The sequence below is a fragment of the Corvus cornix genome, chromosome 18, assembly GCF_000738735.6.
Source record: "Corvus cornix cornix isolate S_Up_H32 chromosome 18, ASM73873v5, whole genome shotgun sequence".
Classification (NCBI taxonomy): domain Eukaryota; kingdom Metazoa; phylum Chordata; class Aves; order Passeriformes; family Corvidae; genus Corvus; species Corvus cornix.
Window position 1 is genome coordinate 4,641,625 of NC_046347.1, and position 22,893 is coordinate 4,664,517.

At 49.2% G+C, this 22,893-nt stretch overlaps 1 protein-coding gene across 1 annotated transcript; it reads left to right on the forward strand.

The window, feature by feature from the left end:
* Positions 1 to 721: 721 nt before the first annotated feature.
* Positions 722 to 15,784, forward strand: SRP68 (signal recognition particle 68). Its single transcript, XM_039562374.1, has 16 exons — positions 722 to 890; positions 2,746 to 2,812; positions 3,329 to 3,442; positions 4,285 to 4,480; positions 5,215 to 5,297; positions 5,513 to 5,622; positions 5,957 to 6,039; positions 6,287 to 6,427; positions 9,759 to 9,857; positions 10,142 to 10,206; positions 10,510 to 10,669; positions 11,337 to 11,431; positions 11,672 to 11,801; positions 12,218 to 12,293; positions 13,107 to 13,159; positions 13,596 to 15,784. Exons 1-16 carry the CDS (start codon positions 743 to 745, stop codon positions 13,821 to 13,823), a joined length of 1,848 nt encoding a protein of 615 aa, XP_039418308.1. The 5' UTR covers positions 722 to 742; the 3' UTR covers positions 13,824 to 15,784.
* Positions 15,785 to 22,893: the final 7,109 nt, after the last annotated feature.

The window sequence follows — 22,893 nt, forward strand, 5'->3', positions numbered from 1 at the left end:
TGAAATCACTCCAGGATTAGGTGAGATGACAGCAGAGTCTCTTCTTTTATCAGTTTTATCAGAGTATCTTCTTTTATCCACCCCGGCTGGAGGTGGGAGGTTTTTCGGGCTTGGCCTGGGGGAATTTAAAGCCCCTCTCCCGAAGGGCTGCCCAGGGCAGCGGCTCACAGGTATCCCGGGAAGGTGCAAAGGGATGGATGGAGAGGCTCCCCCGGGACTGCCACAGCAGGAACAGCATCGCCAGGTGTGGGGTCACCCTGGGGCTGGGCTGGGGAGGCCAGGCTGGGGGGGATGGCCCCGGGAGCTGATTTGGGGGTTGGGGGGGTCGGTTCTGGGGTGAGCGAGCGGGGCAGGGTTTGGGGTGGTGACTCTTGCGGCTGATTTGGAGGTCAGTTCTGGGGTGGGTGGGTGGGTGAGCGGGGCAGGGTTGGGTGGGTGACCCTGGGGGCTGATTTTGGGGTCAGCACTGGGGGGTGGCGCTGGGGCACAGCACTGCGACGGAGCTGGGGGGCTGCGTCCGGGATGGATGAGCGGGACAAGGGCGCACGTATCCAAACCTTGGGTGACGCCCATCCCCGGGAGGCGGCCGGGATTCCCCCCATCCCCCTTCCTCCTTCCCGAATCCCCCGATCCCGATGCCGATCCCGGCCTCCCCCCCCCGGGTCCTCCCCGTTCCCGGCGGCCCCCGCGCGGCCCCTCGCGCCGCTCCCCGGCCCGTGATGCCCCGCGGCCCCGGCGCAAGATGGCGGCGGAGCGGCAGGCAGGCGGCGGCGGCCGCGGGGCCGGGGCGGAGGAGAACAAGGACCACAAGGACGGCAAGGACAACAAGGAGAACGAGCGGCCGGCGGGGCCGCAGCCCGGCGGCCTCGGCGACAGTCTGGGCCTGGAGAGCATCCTGCGCAGCGGCGGCGGGGGGACGTGGCAGGCCCGGCCCCGTGGGCGGCGGGGGGGACGTGGCGGCAGCGCGGGGCCCGGGCGGGCAGGGACGGCGGGGACTCCCCTTGCTCCGGCCTCGGGCCCCGTGCAGGGCCACCCCGGAGATGCGGGCGGTGTTGACCTGGGCCTGTGTGAGGGTTTGGATAAAACGCGTCAGCCTGGCTTTTCTGAGTTATGGAATTACCTGTGCTGCTTCTCCTTCTGAACCGCTGGCGTCAGTCTCCACAGCGGAGTTGTGTGCTGGGCTCTGTGCTTTAGAGTAAGAGCAGTATCGTGAGGTGCTCGTGGTGATACTGTAGCTTGAAGTGAGCAGTAATAGGTAAAAAAATCTTTAACAGGCGCGCTGAGGTGGCAGACTGGCTCCTGCAGATTTAGCGCTTCTAAAATCTCGGCGTGTAAAGCTCGTGGGGTTTTTTTAGGTGAAACTTCGATGTGAAACCAGTCCAGCTGCGCAGCTGTGATGGGGCTGAGTTTTATCTTCTAGGTCAGAGGAAAACCCGAGGGAAATCAGGTTGCAGTTTTCCACGTGGCATATAGCAGGTGTTGTGCAGTCAGTAACCGTTCAGTAAGATGCAGATATGGCAATTGCCCTGGTAATGTTGGGAATGTTTAAGTCAGTGAAAAAAATTTAAAAATTCATGGGCTATGAATTCACTAAGTAACTGTGCAGGATAAAAGAGAGTCCTAAGAAAATCTTGGGTAGACAACAGGGATGAGGACGGCTGTGTTGAGACATTGCATTTCGACTTGGTTGTTCTGCAAATACAGAATAATTCAGTGTAATAACTATTGGTGCAAGTTTTTAATACTTCAGAGACTTTCTTTTAGGTGTAGTCCCAAGAAAACACCTTGATAGACACCTGGCATTTTAAACTTCAAGTGTTTGGTTGTTTCTTTAGGTATAGTAACAGTGGGGCTTTTGTTGGGGTTGTTGTACAGTCTCTGTTGTGGGGCTTTTTTAAAGGCTTCTTGATGGATCTTAAAAGGGAAATTTTAGCATGTGAATATATATATAGCACAGAAATTTCTTGTTTGTGTTGAGATTTTATTTCACAAAATAACCTTCCTTGTAAACGGAATGAAAACCATCAGATCTACTGGAATGTGGCATGATGTTATTTGGTAGGAATAACTGAGGGAATAAAGGAAGTGCAGGAAATCTGCAGATAACATTGAAGGATGCAGAGGCTGGATGGCAGTGATGAAGTGGGGGTGTCACGGGGCAGTGCTTTGTGTCACAGGTATTTGTTACTAGAAATGTGCTGAAAAATTGAGAAAATCAGCCCCCTGAGTTATTTCCAAAAGCCCTTTTATGAGGTTCTGTGCTCTGTGGAAGCTGTGCTGGGCAGGCAGCAGTGATTCTGTTCAGGCTGGTTTTATCCTTTTCCTGGGAGAGGGGACGTTTCAGGGCAGGAAAGCTTCTCTCTGCCTGAGTTCTGCCGGTAAAACTGTGTCACAAGCGTGGCTGGGCAGTCAGGTGTGTTATCCTGGATGGGTCTGTTGGCACAGCTGCTTATCCCAGAACGAGCTCTGGTGACAGCAGCACTCCCCTGGATGTGGAGGAGGAGGTGCTTGAGGTTTGTCTTGGTCTCTGCTGACAGTCAGGAGCTCTGGAGTGAGCCACGGACTCATGAGGTGCTTTAGAACCATCAGCTCCCTCAGCTCTCTGTTTTTAGGAGGTTTTGGGGTGCCCCCCTGTTCGAATTGCGTTTGTTTAATGGGATCTATGGGGTTCCCTCCTGTTATTTTGGGGTGGAAGGAGGAGCTGGTGCCAGCTGCACTGTGAGTGTGCCTTAACACGAGTCGCAGTCCTGCAGATCGTGAAGGAGTCGCAGCAGCAGCACGGCCTGAGGCATGGGGACTTCCAGAGGTACAGGTGAGTGTTGGGAGCTGCTCCTGGGACTTGGCTTCACTTCATTTAAAGTGTAACCCACCTGTAGCAAGCAGCAAAACCCGTCTGCCAGGTGAATACCCCTGACAGGCTGTTGCACCTGAGGCTATGTGTGCTGATCTCCCTTGGCTGTACTGTGCTATGGCTGTGCAGATTGGCTCTTGCATCTCCACTGCCCACAGGAGCTTGAGTTCACACCTCCCTTATAGTCACTGTACCCTCCAGAACTCGGTGTTCAATAAACACACATAAAGCAGTTAGTAATGAGAGCATCACCCTGATTTTTTCGAGGTCATGCATAACTGCACGTCTTCTTATCTTGTTTTCTAGTAATTGCTGCTTTACAGGTAGTTCTAGAGCTACCATATGTCACACATGGAGTTTTAGTTGTTAAAACATTGCCTGGCACAACCTTCAGCCTTTTTTTTCTGTTTGGATAGAGCAGTAAACAGAAGCAAAGTTGTCCTTTGGCCAAACTGACTGTGGTTGTCTTTTCTTTAGGGGTTATTGCTCCCGCAGGCTGAGACGGCTCCGCAAAACTCTCAACTTCAAGATGGGCAACAGGCACAAGTTCACTGGGAAGAAAGTAACTGAAGAGATTCTCTCAGACAACAGGTACAAGGATTGGATGGAATTGAGAATTCAGTGTGTTACTGAAGAGTTTCTTTCAGTAATTTCTGTTTCAGGTGGAAAACTGTTCTGTGCAATATCATCCAAAATACTTCTTTTCAGAGATGTGTGTTGTTGATATTTATAAGAGTTCAGGCTGTAGTGCAGGTGCAAGAGACACTGCTCAGATCCAGCTTCAACCAGTGTGATAATCAGTAAATTCCTATGACATTAAAGAGGAGATGCTTATTCAGGTCTGTTGCAAGATAGCCATGGGAGTTCTGGTAATGTAAGCGGTGTAGCCAGCAAGGCTGTGGTTGGAGATGCAATCCCTTCCCTTTGAACAGAAATACTGCATTGCAAGTTTTACTTAAATCTTCTAAGTTTGACAGAATGCTCATCTGACAGAATGTGTGGAGAATAGCCAGGGTTTTGGGCTCACTTCCCATCTTTTAGGAACACTTGAAATGTCTCCTTCTCCCACCTTTTCTTGTGGGAAAACAGCACATGATGCTGCATTCACCCGTGTTGTTAAGAACATATTGAACCAGTTTGAAGAGTGGCCTAAAATGATAAATCCCTTGGCTTTGCAGTGTCTATGGTGCTACAGAATGATACCAAATTCTCTTCCTCAGTGGGGTAATGACACTTCTGAGTGAAAAACACAGCAGAAACCAGTCAGGAATAACAAGACTCTCTGTGCTTAGAACGTTTAGAAGTAAAAGCATCTGCCTAACCAAGCTGAACTTCTGCTACCGAACTTCGCAGACGAAATGGCAAAGAGTGGTGGTGATGCAACTCTTGTCTGAGTGTCATTATTCTCCCATGGATCCTGCTGTGCCCTGCAGGTATTTGCTGCTGATCCTGATGGATGCAGAGAGGGCCTGGAGCTATGCCATGCAGCTGAAGCAGGAGGCCAACACGGAGCCCCGCAAGCGCTTCCATTTGCTGTCGCGGCTGCGCAAGGCCGTGAAACATGCTGAGGAGCTGGAGAGGCTCTGTGAGAGCAACAGGGTGGATGCCAAGACAAAGCTGGAAGCTCAGGTAACCACTGATACTTTCAGCTTGTTGTACAGCAAAGGATGAACAAGAAACCTTTGGATTTGGGGTGAAGAAATGATTACTGTCTCTCAATAGGTAATAAAAGTACGAAGAATTGAGGGTGACTAAGATGGTGCAACACAGCCTAAGAAACTGCTTATCTACTGTTACCTTTTTGTTAAATGTGCTGAAGTAGCCACCTAGAACACAAGATTTGGGGGTTCACTTCTGGGAAAACAGCAAACAACTGTTGTGACCTCTCTGAACAAGGGGCTGCAGTGCTGTACTCAGTTAATTAAACTGCTGTTGTATAGCATATTGCTGGGAAAAAAGTTTTGTGACATCAGTGGGCCATTGCATAACAAGCCAGAAATATCTTTGCTTTAATTTCTGAGCAACCTTGTCTCGTGGAAAGTGTCCCTGTCCATGGCAGGGGGGTTGGAACTAGATAATCTTTAAGCTTCCTTCCAACCCATTCCATTTTGTGATTCGATTTTGTGATTGTATTTTATGATTCTGTGGTTCCTTAGAAATGTAGCAGAGTCAGTTAAAGGAGAAAAGGTAGGTAGCTGTAACCTGTCATCCAAATCAAATCAGTTGTCTTCTGTGGGAAGCCCAAATGAAAAGGGCAAAGCTTAGTCACTCACTGCAGGAGTCACAGCAGCCTTCATGCTGAAGGTGGCACTAATTAGGCTGTTGATGGTGGGGAAATGACCTTGCTGTTGCTCTGTGTGCAGGCGTACATGGCTTATCTCACCGGGATGCTTCGCTTCGAGCATCAGGAGTGGAAGGCAGCAATGGAGGCTTTCAACAAATGCAAGTGAGTACTTTGCTTCACCAGCTTCGTTCAGTAAATAGTGTTGGATCACTTTAGTTATGTACAGCACCTCTGTGAGTTGTTTAGTTAATTGTGCTTAACTGGGAGGTGCTACTGAAGAAATAGCATCCTCCAGAGCAGAGACACAAACTGTTCCCTTAGGATAGCACCTCCCAAGTGACACACACTGCAGTGTTAGCATTTGTCCTTTGCTGTAGGACCATCTATGAAAAGCTGGCCAATGCTTTCACAGAAGAACAAGCTGTGCTGTATAACCAGCGTGTGGAGGAGATCTCGCCCAACATCCGCTACTGTGCCTACAACATTGGTAAGGGAAGGGGGGGCTCATCTGTTCACAGGAAAGCAATATTGATTTAATTAAATCCTGGTCTAAGTGACACCGAGGCTGTAGTATTTGGGGCAAATTCCACACGTGTTCTGGGACAGTTTAGCAATGGAGAAAGGGCCTCATTTCACAACAGCACCTGTGGTTATGTGTGGAAAGACAAATTAACAGTTTGTGGTAGCTTGCCTGTGAAGTCAGAATGAAATTGCAAGTTTGTCCTTGAATAGACAGTATAAACTCTAATGATTAGTTTTTGTATATGAAAGTAATTTTGAAGTCAAATGAAAATGTCATCTCAATTTGTTGATTCTTTCAGGTGACCAATCTGCCATGAATGAGTTGATGCAGATGAGACTGAGGTCTGGTGGCACTGAAGGTCTTCTTGCAGAAAAACTGGAGGTAATTTATTTGCATGCTTTAACTTGAAATACTCATTATCACTGTGCTGAGCATGAATATTGCTGCAGCAAACCATTCAAGAGCTAGAATAGAACAGAAGTGAGTGAGCAAGCCTAGGCTCTGTGGGAAACAACACTTTCCCAAAAAGCCCTTTGATTTCAAAATAGTCAAGTCTAACATGAATTCAGGAGGTTCAGTTTTGCATCCCTGTAAGTTCAGGCTCCTAAGCTCAGTGTGTTCTGTGCAGGCACTGATCACCCAGACTCGGGCCAAGCAGGCAGCCACGATGAGCGAGGTGGAGTGGAGAGGGAGAACTGTCCCAGTGAAGATTGACAAAGTGAGGATCTTCCTGCTGGGGCTGGCTGACAACGAGGCAGCAATCGCTCAGGTAACCCAGCAGCCCTCTCCATCCTGCCCTTCTAACCATCCTCTTTCCTTCTGTGCTAAAAGCTATCTGAGCTAAAAGCTTTTGAGTAACCTTCTTTTTCAAACTTGGGGCTGGAAGGCTAAAGGTAAAAGTGGGAATACTGATTATAACCCACAGCTGAAGTGTCAGCTGGGGATAGCTCTCACAGGCTGCTGAGTGGGGTAGTCTGGGAGATCTGTTCTGAGTGTTCCTGCTCCTGGGAACATTCTGTGCTGCCTTTCAGCAGCAGGGTCATAACCATTATTATTAGTATATCACTTGGAAATGAAGGTTACATTTTTAAGAGTAACTGGTTTTGAATTACTCTTCTAATTTCTTTAAGCATCTTGCTCAAATGCTCCAACTTCAGAGTAGCGAAAATAAAAAAGATATGTATTGACCATGGTTTTTTCAGCCATTTACCAGGTGTAGCAGGTGCTATGTGATTTATTCCATTCTCTTATTGCCTTATGGAAATCTTCAAAAGCAGGAAGTGGATTAATAAATGTCAGGATGTAAATCAATTTCACATGTAATGGTTCTGAAACACTTCATATAATCATAGAATATCCTGAGTTGGAAAGGACAAGGATCATTGAAGTCCAACTCACTGGAACTTGAAGTGGCACAGGCTGTGCATGTCTTTAGTATTGTAGTCAAGTTTTCCACAGGTATTTTTTTCCTTGGAAATGGTGACCACATGGGGTATCCTGCTTTCCAGTGGCTGCACACACACTCAGAGTTTGAAAAGGCAGTGAAAGGATCTTCAGTAATAACTGTTGCCACTAAAAATGGGATTTTTGCATGCAGCATTAAAAACCTTTTATCACCAGGAGAGTAATGATGATAAATAAAAATATAAATTATAAAGCAAAAGCCCTACAGAGGGGTAAGACCAGAGCAAGGGTTAGTGGTAAGAAGAGTGTGATTAGGATAAACAGGATGTGGCTGAGTTGGAAACCTGAGTGTTACCCACTCTTGCCATACTGTTAGGAATTGGATGTTGCTGAATGGAATTGGTTTCAGGAAGCACATAAGTGTGGCCAGCAGGTGGAAGTACAGCTCGGAGTTCAGTGTTCCCTCATTTAACTTCCATCCTGGTAGCTGATAGTTGGACTTTTTCAGTTTGATTGCTCTCTAAAGCAGTGGCAGAACAGCTGGAATTTGTTCTCGTCTTGCTTTGCATTCCTGGGAAGCTCTGACTAAACAGAGGAGTTGAGTGGACTGGTGAGAGCTGAGCATGCAGCAGCACTATTTACATTCCCAGAGGGCTAAAACTTGCCCTTTTGGCAGCACTTCTGTAGTTGTGTCAGCTGTGATGGGCAGTCCAGCTTCAGCTGAATGAATTGTGCTTCCTGGGATCTTTGGCACCTTTCTGCTCATCTTCACTGAGCTGAAACCCTGATGTAACAGCAGTGCTCTGCAGGGTTTAATTAGAAGTAAAACCAGTCTGTTTTGTGTAAAAATGGAGTCTCCCAGTGCAATTATCCTATTGCCTTTGGTGCCTTATTGGTAATGGGAGGAACAGAACAGGTAAGCCAAACCGAAACAGGAATCCTGGTTTAAAATTGCTTATGTCAGTCCTTCTGTAGATTTGAAGGCGTGACTTTGAGGGCCCATTGGCTCTCACCAGGTAGAAGTGACAAGGCTGCAGGGCAGCATGACACAGGTGTGCTCCTACCTGGTATTGCCTCAAGGATTCTGTGCTCATCTCTAGATTGCAGCAAAAATGGGTGGTAATAACTGTCAGAGATGTTACACAGTGGTTTAGACCAAAGAAAAACTGACAGCTGAGCACTCCACACTTCTGGAGCTGGGTTCAGTGGGATTGGTTTCCATGAACCCTCTAACATGAACCTGTGCAGTTCTGTCAGGACAGTTGAATCACCTGCTGTAGCACTTGTATCTCAGCTCTATGATCTGATATCTCCCAAATCAGAACATGTGTATTTATGCATAGAATCAGCTTAAGGAGTTTTTGCTTGGAAAGGAAAGCCTTTGTTTCATTGCAGGGCCCAGCCCTTGCCCTGTTTGTGCCTGAATGATGATCTGGCCATGTCTGTTTTCATTTTTGTGCTTACAGTGAAATTGCTGTGCTGCTCTGGGTGAGGTTGAGAATGCAGTCAGACTCGTCTCTGGTTATTCTCAGGAGTCAGTCCCACCTTAAAAATTCTCGCAGCAAATCTTAAATTAAAAACAAAAACAGAAAAACCAAACCCAAGAAACTGCCTTCATCACAGGATACCTGAGGCTTTGTGAGGGAGTAAAAATAACATTCCTGATGGGGTTTGTAAATGTAGGAAGTGCAGAGGCAGAGAGCATAGAGCTGTACGGAAGGTAAACAAGTGAGCATGTTTTTAGACAGTTCTTTATTCATTTGGACAATTGCAAATTTATTGCAGCAAAGCTCATCTTACACTGTCACATGACATGGGAGTGGTAGAACATGGTGCTGGTGCTCTTGAATCCTCCTTCAATCCCTGAGGTTGAGGTTTGCTTCTGAGTAGTTTTTTCTTACTGAATCAGTGAGAGTCTTGCAATCCCCACCTGGTTTCCTTCTCAGCATCTGAATAAAGGCTGAGTTTGAGTTTGGGAGCTTGTTTAATTGGGTACACGATATGCCAGTAAATTAGGCAGAGATCAGGCTTCAACTTGTTTTTGAAACGTTGTTTTCAAGTTCTGGTTTTGGGGCAGAAGGCCAAAAGCTGCTTCACTTTTTTTTAACAAAACTTACGGCGACAGCAGAAAAGCGCTCGGTCACTCCTGCTGCTAAAATATAGGGTTACTGTAAAAAATGCTTCAAACAAGCAAGTTATTTCCACTGTGAGCATTGCTAGAGTGGGAGTGGAGGGAAGATAATCATCTGCATGTTCTTACCACATGGGAAAAATTAAATCAGCATAACAAGAGCTGTCTGCATTGGTAGTTTGCCAGTTCAGGACTGCTCAGCTCTTCTCCTGCTGGGCCTTTCCCACAGTGCAGTCCAGCCTCAGCTCAGGGAGCAGTGCAGGTGCCATCCAGGAAGGGAAGGGAGTTGCTGGGAAGGAAGGTGGCTGGTGCAGGAATGAGGCCATGGGCTGTGTCTGCTAGGCCTTCACTGCTGCTAAATTCTCAGCACTGACCCCATTCCCCACCATTTCTGGCAGATTTCCCCCAAGAATGCATTGCAGGCAGGCACACATCGGAGTCCTAACTACCCATGGACCGTAAAGACATAATTTGGGAGAAACTTTTGTTTAATTTCCTCAGTTAATTCATGCATCATACAAAAATTTCTGATTTCTAATCTGTCTTGAATCTCCTTTGCTCTTAGGCAGAAAATGAGGAGACAAAGGAACGTTTGTTTGAGTCTTTACTCAGTGAGTGCAGAGATGCCATTCAGGCTGTTCGGGAAGAATTGAAACCAGACCAGGTAAGCAGCAAACATCAGTTTCTACTTCCAGTGACACGGTGTTTCCTTGGAGCTGATTTAGTGTTAAACTTGCTGGGATCTCTTTAATAAAGAGCTGCAAAATTTGAATTTATTCTCTTCAGAACTGGAGTGGAAGAATAGCAGTGGAGAAGCCTTCCCTCTCTTGCCTAGAAGTCTGTTACAGCTTCCATGGTTTACCCAAACCTTGAGTTCTTCTGTGTTTTTTGTCCCTTGGCTGCCAGTTTTAAGTAAATCATGCAGTGTTTTGTCTCCATTGCCCACAGAAGCAGCGAGAACACTCTCTGGAAAATGATTCTGGGAAGGTGTCCAACATCCAGTACTTACACAGGTAATAAGCAAACATTGCTGCCAGTGCTAGTGTGAAGAAACCGTGTTCTTATGTCAAGATTTTATTTTTGTTTGGTTTGTTTTATGGGGTTTTTGTTCTGGGCCTCTGGGATCCCAAAGGATGACTGTACAGATAAGGATCTGATTGGGGCAGCTCTGTCAACATTTGACTCGCAGACTCTCACGTCGACCAGTTCAGAACACAGAGTAACGTCCGAGTAGCTCTGACAGTGCTGATGGGATTTCTCTTTTCTCTCCTCTCCTCTCCTCTCCTCTCCTCTCCTCTCCTCTCCTCTCCTCGCAGTTATTTGACCTACATCAAGCTGTCCACAGCCATCAAGCGCAATGAGAGCATGGCCAAGTCCCTGCAGAAGGCCCTGCTGCAGCAGCAGCGCTCCGACGAGGACGGCAAGCGCTCGCCACGGCCGCAGGACCTCATCCGCCTCTACGACATCATCCTGCAGGTAGTGCTGGAAAAACACTTCAGCTCTCCAGTCTAACCAGGCAACTTGGCTCCAAAAGGTTATTGTAGAAATACAGCCGTGCAAGTGAATGCCATGAAGTCTGAAGGGCAGCTGAGTACCTTCAAGTACCTCAAAGATGTTCAACATCTGCATGAAACACAAAAAAAACCTCTTGAATGGGTGTCCTTTGTTGTGCACTCTAAAACAGTTTTAAAGTAGTCTTTCTTACTCTTACACAGCATGCTTAGAGCTGCCTTAGTTTCTGCTGGCCAGGGAAAGTAGCAGCTAAAACTACTTGTTCTTCATAAGCAGGTTCTCAGTTTCTCCCTTAATTTTGCAGTTAACTGAGGGAGCCATGTGAATGGGAGAGGGAAAGGGAGCCATGTGAATGGGAGAGGGAAATGCCTTTGAAAGAATTAGTTCATGGGAAATCTAAGGAGTCTTTGTCCTAATTCCTGTTTGTGTCAGGAAGTCTGTCCTGAGGGCAACTTGCACAAGTTTCAATGAGAGTCCGTCACAAGGTTAGAAAACTGATAATTAGAAAACTGGAAACTATTTCCCTGGGAGTGTGCTGTTGACTTGTCAGAAGGGGCAGCTTTCTCTTAGACCAGCAGATTCCAGAGGAAGGCAATGCCTGCACTTGTTACTCTGACTCTCTTTTGCACAGAACCTTGTGGAACTGACACAGCTTCCTGGCCTAGAAGAGGACAAGAACTTCCAAAAAGAGATTGGATTGAAGACACTCGTGTACAAAGCTTACAGGTGACTGAGAAACAGCCAGGTTTTCTTCAGCCCACATGACACCTTCCAAGGTTGTAATTCCAAAGCTCTGTGTGCTGTGCAGGCCTTGATGCAGTTTCCTTTCTCCAGTTTCCTCTATCCTTTTGTTCCTAAAGGGAAACTGCCCACTGCTACTTAAGGATATCTCCTGTTGTCAGCCATTTCAGTTGGCAAAAGGTGTGGATAACAAACACATCAGGAATGAACTCTTGACTGTTGCAGGTGTTTCTTCATTGCCCAGTCCTATGTCCTGGTAAAGAAATGGAGCGAAGCCCTTGTGTTGTACGAGAGGGTGCTGAAATACGCCCGCGAGGTTCAGTCGGGAGCTGGAGCTCACAGGAACAGCTTGAAGGTACGAACCCAGTCCTGAAGCTGAAGTTTATGAAGCAGCTCTGTCCCACAATTTATTGTTAATTAGGTGCCAGGCCATTACAATTCAAGACTGATCTTTAAGTAGGGAGAAGGGTGATGTTCATTACAGCAGACACTTTCTAGGGACATGGGAACACTTCACCAGGCTGCTCGATTGGAGGAGGGACAGACTTGCACCAGCTCCAAAGCAGTTTATCACTTTTTCTTACCTGTGCATTTTCTCTTTTACAACTTCTGTAATGCCTGAAGCACAGTGCTGTAGCTTTTCCCCTTCTGGGAAAGCTTATCAACACTAGGAGTTAATTTCTTAGTTCTTACTTCATCTGGTTTTACCTTTGCTCTGACTCTTAGACTGGCACACTTCAGGCTCTCAAATTATTTTCTTTAATGCTCTAGGAGCTGCCTGATGTTCAGGATCTCATCACTCAAGTCAATGCAGAGAAATACTCCTTGCAAGCAGCAGCTATTTTAGGTGAGTAACACAGCTATAGTAGAACTCTGCTCTAACGTATCTCAACTAAAACCCCTGAAGCTCTTTCATTCCTTTTATTTAATTTCTGAAGTTCCAAATGTTTTTCCACTTCACTCTGACTCATGCAGGCTCTGGAAAACTATTTTTCCCCTAGTTCTAGGTGCCTGTAGTTGTGTGTAGTGCAGGTAGGCAGGCAGCGACTGGACATTGGCATCTTGCTCTCTGTCCTTCCTGGGGATGTGCACCCGTTTTGGGAACCTGCACAGAAGCATTTCAATTTTTTGCTGCAAACACTTTGGCCTTACTCATCCCAGTTTTGCCTGGCTGGGTGAACTACTGAGAAGAGGGGGAGCAGTGATGTTCTCTCTGTCAGTGCCAGCCTGGTCAGCAGAACTTTTGGGGATGGATGAACTTTGCGATTTCTCATGCTGCTGTTTTTGCTGTGCCTGCTGCTGGAAATCCAGGACAAGGAGTGTGTTGCCTCCTTTCTTGCCTTGATGTTGCTTTAACAGACCCCCCTGGGGTGTTCTCATCATCTTCTGCTGTGTGCTTCACTGAGTCTGTGCTGCTTTCCAGAGCTTCTCTTGACAGTGTGAAGGAGAAGCTCCACCACTGCAGGGCTGTATTGACCATAGATGAGTGTGTGTGGTCCTTACTCTAGAAATCAAGTTGATTCTGCTGAAAATACTGTCTTGTGCATCCCAGAGAGCAAGGATCATGGCTAAGCCTGGAGCACAGCTGCTTCCTGAGACAATCTTACTCTACACCAAGGTCAAGCCTGTTATTCTTACCCCCTTTTGTTCAATTTTGCAGATGCAAATGATCCTCATGAGACTGAGTCTCCATCTCAGGTCAAGGATGGCAAGGTAAGAGCCAAGAGCTCAGGCAAATTCCAGCTGTGCTCTTAATGAACATCACCTTTATCCTGTTACCTGAGTGTCTCTCACAGCTTAAGAAATGTGACATTGGTCAGGATTTGGTCATGACTGGTGTATTTAAGAGATGTTATTAGGCTTGGTGCTGAGGGTACCTGACACAGTGGGGTAGGAGCTTGGAGGCTGCTTGCAGCTTCCAGTGTGGCAGTTTTCTTTATTTGGCTTTCTCTCTGCACATGTGGGAGGGTTTTCCAGAGGTCCTGCAGCTGTGCTTTGACAGGGGGTTAAATCATTTTCAGGGTCCCCAGAGGCCTCCCAAGGGAACTTGAGCTTCTCTTGTCTCAGTTGCTGTTCAGTCCTCTTTGCTTGTTTGACCCTTGTGATGTGACTGGAGTTTAATTCGTGTCCCTGCCTCGGTCTCTTGCAGCCACTCTCAGAACGGTTTGAGACTTTCTGCCTGGATCCTTCCCTGGTCAGCAAGCAAGTCAGTCTCGTGCACTTCCCACCAGGATTCCAGCCCATTCCATGCAAACCCTTGTTCTTTGACCTGGCCCTTAACCATGTTGCTTTCCCACCTCTGGAGGACAAGGTGGAGCAGAAGGCCAAGAGTGGCCTCACAGGATATATAAAGGGCATTTTTGGATTCAAAAGTTAACCAGGACCCCCAGAGGAACAGAGGTTTTATTCTGTATTGAAGGAAAAGCTCCAAGAGGTTCTAGGACACAAATATCTGCACCTGAAACCAACAGAGGGAAGTTTCACCATCTTCTCCCCTGTGTCCTGTGTTTATGTCTATGCACACACATTCTCTCCCAGTGTATTAAAAGACAAACAATTACTCAGAAACAAACATACACTATAAATAGCTGAAAATAACCTGGAGCACAGAGAAATTCCTTTCTGCTTGGAGAAGTTTTGTGATCAGTGGCCTGTTCAGGGCTGGTACACATCTACTTACCCTGGACCAGGGTATAGATACAATTTGATTCCTCTCTCTGCCCCATTATTTGACACTATAATTTGGTATTTTTGATCTAGAAATTGGGGTGTAATTGGGAAACACAGGCAGAAGTAGATGCAGAACTAAACCAGCAAGGTGAGGCTCCCACACAAAGGCTGTGGAACAGTAGCCAAGGGGGCAACTTCTCCTTCCCTTTAAATTCCCAGAAGTCTCTATATTTTTTAAGAATGTAACATTGAGAAATGACAAAAGAGAGCCTCTTTCCTTATCAATAAGGATGGCAAATGTCAAATGTTGATGGTTACTCCTGCTGTGGTGGTGAATTTGTACTCTGGGCCAAAAGCACCCTTCTTTATTCATACACACACTTCGTTAAATACCTAAATACAGTATAGAACCTAGTCCTAAAAGGATTTTCCTGGGAAAATAGCTTCATGGGTGGCTTTAGAAATAGCTGCTTGCTCTTCTTGGGAAGTTGGGTCTTTTGGTGTTCGTTTTGTCTCTGATCTAAACCTTGCCTGAAAACAAGATGATCTTTTTCTGGAGTTCATCTGTTGTTTTGTTTCTTGTCCCTGGTCAGTTCAGCTACACCTGAAAAGAGGGATAAGGAACAGGAGACCAGTAGGTTTGTGAGTGATAATTCATCTCTGTCGTGCCAGACAGCTTTTTTTATAAAGCACCCAGGTGCCATGGGGATGGGCACTTTGAAAGTGCAGATAATTTCATAATTGTGATCAACAGGAAAAAATCCCACAGCACATGGGCAGAACTGTTCCTAAATAAAGCATTTGGAAGTTTCCACCAGCACTGTGTGGGTTTTCACTCAGCCTGTAGCTGGCAGGTGAAGCAACAGTTTGTTCTGGTTGTCTGGACTTGGTGTTTTCTCTCCTTTTTTAGGCATTGGAGTTAAGGTTGGAAACAGAAGGACTGTTATTAATGACTGGAGTTTTGTTGTAATGGGAATTTTCCTTGCAAGGTGCATGTCAGATGAATGGGGGGGAATTAACAATTCCCATTATTTTATTATGAATGTTCACTTTGTTCCAAGTTGACCTGATTTGTGAGTCCTCAAAGTACAGAAGGACGCTGTACTTAGAGAGGACTCTGTGCTCAGAAAGAGGTGGGAGGAGGAACTTCTTGTTAGCGTTTAATTTTTGCAACATGGAAACAATGGAATTTCTGGTGTTGTAGCCAATTCCCTTTGCCTCTGGATTCCAGGGGCATTTTACAGGGGAAAGGGAAGTGTCCAGGTGAAAGAAACGTGGAAGACTTTATTCATCAGATGGCAATTTCTAGAAAATTTGGTCTTGACTGGCAGATTTCTCTTCCCCATAAAGCCAATTTCCTTTTAGACAAGGAACGGCCCACAATGACCAGGCTCACATGGTGCCTGTGTCCAGCTGAGCTGCTCTTCTCAGCTTTTGGATCAAATCACTGAAGTGTTCTCCTTTGGTTTGCACCAAACTCTGCTTTCCTTCCACAGACCTGTGTGGTGCCTGGATTGATTCCAGGGAAACTCCTACTGTGGCCACTTTCTAGTTACAGTTACAAAAACCTAAGAGTAATTGGCCTCTTTCTGCCAAACATCTTTTGACAGATAACTGGTGAGTTGAACGCAGATAAGAAATTTGAAAACAATAAAGTTTTATTCCTGACCTCTGAGGCGTGTAGTTTGTATTAGGAACACTGAGCACTCTTTGCCTCCCAAGCACTCAGAAGATCGAGGTCACACCATCACCTGGGGCTACTGAACTCCTGGGGAATGGCCACTTAGTGCTGGAGGAGGATCTTGTCCCCCAAGGCTCAGATAACACCACTCCGGGGGTGATTCGGCTTGTTTGTTTTGGTGTAATGTTAGTGGGAAGTGAATGGAGTGGGGTTTGTGAGCAGTGGTGAGGCTTAAATCATGGAAGGTGCTGATGAGGCTCAGGAAAAGAAACCTAAACATGTGAAAAAGGAAAAAAAAGTTGAAGTCACCTGTATGCTGCAGACCAGAGCAGACTGACAGAGAATACTGAGGCTTTTAGCCCTGCAGTGGAGCCTGGGCTGGCACAGGTGAGGCTCAGGCAGCTGCCGGGGGACGAGGCAGGCAGGTGAAGTGTCTGATGTGCCAAACAAACCAATTCCCCTGGGCCTGCCCGGGTGTTGGCCCTGGAACAGCCGGGGCAAGGTGCAGAGCACTGGCTTGTGGGGCTTGGAAACTTCCTTATTGCACTGCTCTTTCATCACTGTTCCTCTAAAGTGCTTGCTCTCTTTCCATGAATTAATCGGCAAGGAGGCCACGTGATTGCCCTCAAAACAGGAAACTCTGGCAGAATGGTCAAGAGGATTGCTTTTAATCACCTTTTCCTAGGGAGTATCTCTGGGATTAGCACTGGAATTTTAATTACAGGCTGAGCTAGCCGTGCCTGGTACCATTGCATCTGTTAAACTAGGAATGAGATGTTCATCATGGCCCTCACTCCACCACCAGTGATAGGCCTGTGTCTGAGCAATGTTTATTTATGGCCGTGCACTCCGAGGGGTCTGGGGACAGTGGATGCTTCTGGAGGGGCTCGTGGGGGACAGAAGTGAGGAGCATGAGGCAAACTGGGCAGTGAATGAACTGAAAGGTGGCATGTGGGACTGTAACAGTCTGGCCTGGGAGCTCCTAAATAACAGTGTCTGCCTCCTTTAAAACCAGGAGTTGGGGGTATTTTAAACAAGGGACTGTGATGCTAGAAAATTGTTGCCTAATCCAAGCTACTCCAGCTATGGGACATCCCAGGTGGGCACTGTCAGGAGTTCTCTGGGGCATTTGTGGCTGTGGCTCTTGAGCAGCAGGTTGTAGGTTTGGCTGACAGGTGCTGAATTGAGGTGTGGGAAGTCCCTGTCCAACTGCAGTGGGAGTAGAACTCATTCTTGGGAGAAGATGCATCGGTGGAGGGATTTCTGTGCTCCCTCACAGCTCTTGTGCACTGCGCTGTCAGCACAGGTACCCCGTGGGCTGCAGCCGGGCTGTAAATGAAGTGTTTGCTCGCTTAAGGAGTGATTTGATGTGATACTGACTCTGTGGCTGCTCCTCTTTCTTCAGGACGGGATTGTTTTCAAACAAGAACAGCTGGAGGTCGGTTTTGCTGCCAAGGAAAAGCGCTTTGTGACCCGGGAGGGAGGGATGCGTGGTGGGGATCCCGGCAGAGCGGGGCTGGGAGCAGCCGCTGTGCTCGGGCTGTCCTGGGCTGCAGCAGGAGCAGCACCAGCTCTCGGCTGCTCTGCCTTCTCCTCCCTCCCTGCTCCGGGCTGAGGAAGTGCTGGGACCGCAGCTGCTCGTCCAGCCGAGCTCAGAAACCGGGGTCACTGCCCGAGTCCCTCTCCTTCCCGGCACTCGCAGGGTTCGGTGACTTCACCGGGAGCCGATCCCGCAGAGCTCCGGGGGGACGCACCTACAGCCGAGGTTCGTGTTGGGCTCTGGCGTCCGCGGCTCACCCAAACCACGCCGAGGGTGAGCAGGTTTGAGAAACGCAGCCCCTCCCTGCCCCTCTCCCTTTGGGCGAGGTGTCCCAGGGCTGACGGTGCTGCTTTGTGCCTGAGCAGAGGCTCGGTCCTGCAAAGCCGCTGCGTGGCAGCTGCTGGCACCGGGCTCTCGGGGAGGCGGATTGCGGTGGGATTTGGGTGGGGACAAAAGCAGCGAAGTCCTTGCTCGGGAGCACCACCCCCGGAGTGTGCTCACGCTGTGTGTGTGTTTGCATCGCGGATTCACTTTGTGACCAACAGCGCCTTGCTCAGTGCTGGTGCTCGATTACAGCGCTCGGGTTAGGGCTGAGCCCAAGTGCAAACTCCGCGTGGGACGGAGGAGGCTGTGTCCATCCCCAGCCCTTCCCTGGGCTGCTGCGAGGGACCTGGGGTGAAAACCTTCCCACCTCTGGCCTAAAAAGCAGTAATGGCTCAGAGGGGGAGGTTTAAAACCACTTTCAAGGGGTGTCATTTACGTGTCTGTTGTGCAGCTTTTATGTTCCCCGGTGCCATCCGTTCAAATCCAGACCCAGGTCCGAGCGTGCACTTGGCACTTCCAGGCACTGCCACACATTGGGGTCTTCCTCAAACTCCTCCACTGCTGAGCAGCCGAGGTGCTGGGGTTATTAAAGTTAAAATTCTTGCTCTGGAAATGATCTTGTTGGGCTGCAGGACACTGCTGGCCGTGCACAGCACAGACACGGCGCTTTGCCCCAGGCTCACACGCTGTGCATGAGGATTAATGACTCCCATCCCTGCCCGTGGTCAGTCCAGGGAGCGATGCCGGTGCCCGAATGACTAAAGAGCAGCATCAAAGCCTCTGAATTACCTTCAGTGCTTGCCTTTTTTCCACAGAAGCAGGAGAAGGTCTAATTTTCTCACAGCATCAAATTAAGTCGGGGAAGGTGAGGTCTGGCCACGCAGAATTAGCTGTGGCAGACACATTCAGCCTGCTCTGGTCCCTGCCTGTGACACAGAAGCACTTGATGCTGAATCAGGCAGCAGCAGCTCAAAATTGGAGCTTTGCAGGAGGTTTATGTGTGATTGAAAAGCATTTGGGGCTCTGGGCTGGAAGCTGCAGTTTGGGGTATGAACCCCCTTGGCTCAAATGTTCTTGGCTGCTGCACCCTCTGCCCTCACAGATGGGCTGGGAGGTGTTTTGCAGGGGCTGTCACCGCTCTGTCTCCTGCCTTAGTCACCCAGGAGGGGTTTGTCTCCTCTCCCTGATGCCCTGTGGTGCAAACAGAGCCCTTCCAGGAGCTTGATTTGGTTGGGTTTGGTTTGGTGTCTGAAAGCAGGATCCTTCCTAAGAGCTTCCTAAGGTCTTGCCAGATGAGATGCTCCAGCCTGGGCCCCTGTTCTCTGAATGCTGCTGCTTCAGTCAGCTCTTTGTGTTGGGGCTGTTCTCCCAAGCAAGAACATCTGAGAGCTGTTCCAGGGCACGTGTTCCAGCTGGCCACCACCTGCAGTTCACCATCCTGCAGGTATCTTGCACATTGCAGGGCCTTTGTCTTGCACCTGAGTGTGGAGAGCAAACCTGCCCTCGTGTTTGACTTTCCATCATCCCAACACGGGCCGGTTGCCTGGTGCTTTATCCCAGCACTTGCAGGGGATGGTCCCTTCTCCAGGGCACTCCTGTTTGGGCAAAGCAGCCTTGAAAGAAGCTCTGATCTCCCACCCTGATTCTGTGGGTTTCTTCTCCAGCTGTGCCATGTGTGTGAAGGCTGCCTCTCCAGGCAGGTGTTTAATTACCTCGTTAATGATCTAGGAGACATCTTGTTCAGATCCAATCGCTCTGTTTGGGAGCAGCTCCCTTCAGCCGTGTCACTGGATAATAAAGCCAAATTTGCAGGCTGCATCCTGTAAGTTATAAGCAAGTTTTCCAGACAAAGTGTCCTGAGAATCTGCCATTAGTGAATTTATTTAGTGCTATTACAGCCTTGCTAATCCTCTGGGGAGAGGAAAATTAGGCTAACGCATTAACTGCTGCAGGGAATTGCCCTGATGTCCTGCTCCTTAGCTCTGGGGCTTGAACTCAGAAGGAGCTGTGGGATGCTGGAATGAGGCTGGAGAGGCCATGGGGTGGGAAGCAGGCAGGTCCTTTTGATGTCTGAAGGGTCTGGAGATGAGTAGTCCACAACAGCCCTGGGACTGGGCTGTTAAGGAGATGGCGTGGTGGGAATGTCCTCTGTATTTAGAGAGACACAAAGGAGCAGGACAAGGGCTGCCCATTTGTTCTGTGCTGGATTGGGCCACCTCTGGTTTCTGGGGAAAGATCCCTTGGAGCTGAGCTGGCTCTGCATCCAGAGCCCCCCGACCTCTGCAGACCCTTCATGGTGCTGAGCTTGCCCCAACCTGGGAAGGTTTTTAATGGGTTTTAATTCCACCTGCAGGGAGGAGAAGTTTTGGGGCCTTTGCACTTCCCCTCTGCTTATCAGTTGGCAGAGATAAGGCAAAGCAAAACAATGTTTGAGGACCCAGTAATTTTAGACTCCAGAAAATCAAGTGTATTATTTTCCCAGTGGTGAGGCAGTTTTTTCAACTAGGCTCTTCTGAGGCTCTGGAGATCCGCTTTGCCTTGTATGAAAACTGCTCCATGAGGGGGAAAAAGGGCTGGAATGGGAATTGTATGAAAAGGTGCCATCCTTGGTGTCTGCAGGGCAAACAGAGGCTGATGTGTGTGTGGGACCAGGCTCTGATTCCTCCCAAGGTGGTGTCTGGGGGCCCTGATTTAATGCTCCACCATTCTCCATGGCTTTGGAGACACTCAGAAGGGTTTCCCCATGGCTGAGGTCAACTCAAGGGTCACAGGCTCAGTCTCCAGTTGCAAAGACCAGGTATCCTTTGTAAGTCTTGGCCTGGGCTGCCTGTACCTGCTGGTGCTGTTGCCAAACAAGCAGCACCTCCACAGAGCAGAGCATCCCTCATGGTGCTGCTGGCGAGATGGGCCCTTGGTTTTATTTGTTGTAAATATGGGTCATCACAAGCAGGGGCTTTCCAGGGTGAGGGGATGCACAAAACTGCTTTTCCAGAGGTGGTTTGTGAACAGCTCCAGGCTGTTTCCAGGTGCTGAACAATTGGAGAGCAAACCCCAACCACCCTCTGCATCTGTGCTCACTGCTTGTTCCTGTGTTTCTGCTCCTACTTCCCAACGGTTCAGTTTGTTGTCAGGGTCCTTCCCTTGCTCTGCTGTGGCACCCACTACTCTAAAGGGTCATTTAGGACCTTAAAAGTGGAGTTTCCCCTGCAGTGTCTGGCCAGGAACAGCTCTGGCTGGTGTGACGACATGGGAGGTTTGTGCACTGCTTTGATTTTGTTGCATCACTTCCCAGGGGGATGATTTCAAGAATGAAGAAGTTCAAAAGCAAGAGGTGAAATGGAAAGAAAACTGATCTGAAGGAATGATGTGCAGAGGGTGATCAGGAGGGGAGAGGCACAATGGGGGAGGCAAGTTCGTTGTCATCCAGGAAAGCAAAGGATCTTCACAGGTAACAATAACTCATTTATGGGCCATGTTCACCTGGCATCTCCTCTGTAAAGTCCTATCAGAGAGGCCAAGCTGATAATGAAGGCATGCCATCCTCCAGCCTCTGCCAATCTCTTATGAAAGGTCAGCCCAGGATGGTTCCTGAAATCTCCCTGCCCCAAAATGTTCCGTGCTCACCGAGGTCCTCTAGGCAGCTGCACCTGCTATCTGTCCCTGCAGGTGACTGCTGAGCTATGTGAGCAGCAAGAGGCAGCTGCTGGGGCTGTGACTGCCCTGTAAAACCAGGCATATGCATCCTGGCACAGCTCCCGGCCACGGGGATAAACCCTGTTCTGGAAAACGAATGAAGTGATTATGGATTCCCATACCACCTCCTGTAGTGTCTGGAGCCTACAGGCTCCAGGAGCAGCCAGCCCCAGGTCTATTCCCCCAGGAGATGCATCTCAGCCCCCAAACAGAGCTGGAGCCCAGCTGGGAATGTGCCTGGGCAAGGCACAACCTGCTCGGGGATTGGCTTTGCCTCTGGATCAGCAGCAGCATTTCCAGGCTGGAATAACTGGGATGAAACGAAGGCTGCCCACCCCTGACCCATCTCTGGGCAGCTGTGGCAGGAGGAAGCTTAGTCCCCGTTGCAGCACAGTGATCCTGTTGGAGATGGAGCTGGGTGGGGGCTGCCTGACTGGAGTGGTCTGGAGATGGGGGACCCTTGGCAGTGCTGGTCTCCTCTCAGACCTGTGCTCAGGTTCCAGCTGCAGGGGGACAGGTAGGTCCTGCCCGGGATTTTGGGCCCAGATCCCAGTGCCAAGTGCAGCTGTGTGGGTGGCTGTGGTGGAGAACTGGTTGAACTGGTCTCCTTGCCTGTTGCTTCTTGCAGGGTCTGGGTTAACCACCGTGCTCTGCCCTGGCATGGCTTGGGCTGGTCTGGGCAAAACCCATGGAGGATCTGGAAGTGACCTGGGCTGAATCCAGCAGTGCCTGTCACAAGTGTGAGGATCTGTCATAATCCCTGGAGGATTCCTGCAGCGACTTTGCCTTCCCCTGAGCAGATCTTGGTGTCCATCACAGAGCAGGCGAGGCTCAGGCAGCAGCAGAACATTCCTTGTGTGCCACAAGTGTTGGGCAGCAGCAGCAGAAACTTCTGGGCTGGATGCTGTGCCAGGGCTGCTGGGCTGGCCAGACCCATCACCCCAGAACCATCCTCTGGCTTCTGCTGCCAGTCTTTTCTCCTGAGGCTGGGATGGGGCTTTGCTGAGGGCTGGGCAAGCCCTGCTCCTCCGAGGCTGAGCAGGCAGCCAGGAGCTGCCCCTCACATGGACTCTGCCTCTCCTCCTCCCCTGTCTGGCTGAGTGAGGGAGAGGCAGCTCGAGGCAGGTGCCTCAGCATCGCTCCTGCACCAGGCAGGACCCGGCCTGGCTTCTCAGCTCGTGTCTCACACGGTCTGTGAGCAGCCAGGTGCCCTGCCAAGGACGCTGCTCTCCTCCCAGAGATTATCCCTGTGTTTGTCTGTCCTGTCTGCGTGGCACAGAGGCTGCTGCTGCCTCATGCCAGGGCATGTGTCCGTGTGTGCACAGGGCTGACAGCAGAAGCTGCTGCCTCTGGAACACTCTGTCTGTCCCAGGGATCCTCGCCAGGCAGGGACCTGGCCGGGGGAAGGATCTCAGCTGTGTCTTGTTACACAGAGGAGAGGAAGGTGCTGTGGTGGAGCTGTGCAGGTGAGGAGCCCCAGCCCTCAGCCCCAGGCTGCTCCAGGGTGATGGATGGCTTGGGAAGCAGCCTGTCCAGAGC

Coding starts and splice junctions, on each gene's coding strand:
- SRP68 (XM_039562374.1), top strand. CDS start 743: ATGGCGGCGGAGCGGCAGGCAGGCGGCGGCGGCCGCGGGGCCGGGGCG. Junction 2,813..3,328: donor GGGGACTTCCAGAGGTACAG/GTGAGTGTTGGG, acceptor TCTTTTCTTTAG/GGGTTATTGCTCCCGCAGGC. Junction 4,481..5,214: donor AGACAAAGCTGGAAGCTCAG/GTAACCACTGAT, acceptor CTCTGTGTGCAG/GCGTACATGGCTTATCTCAC.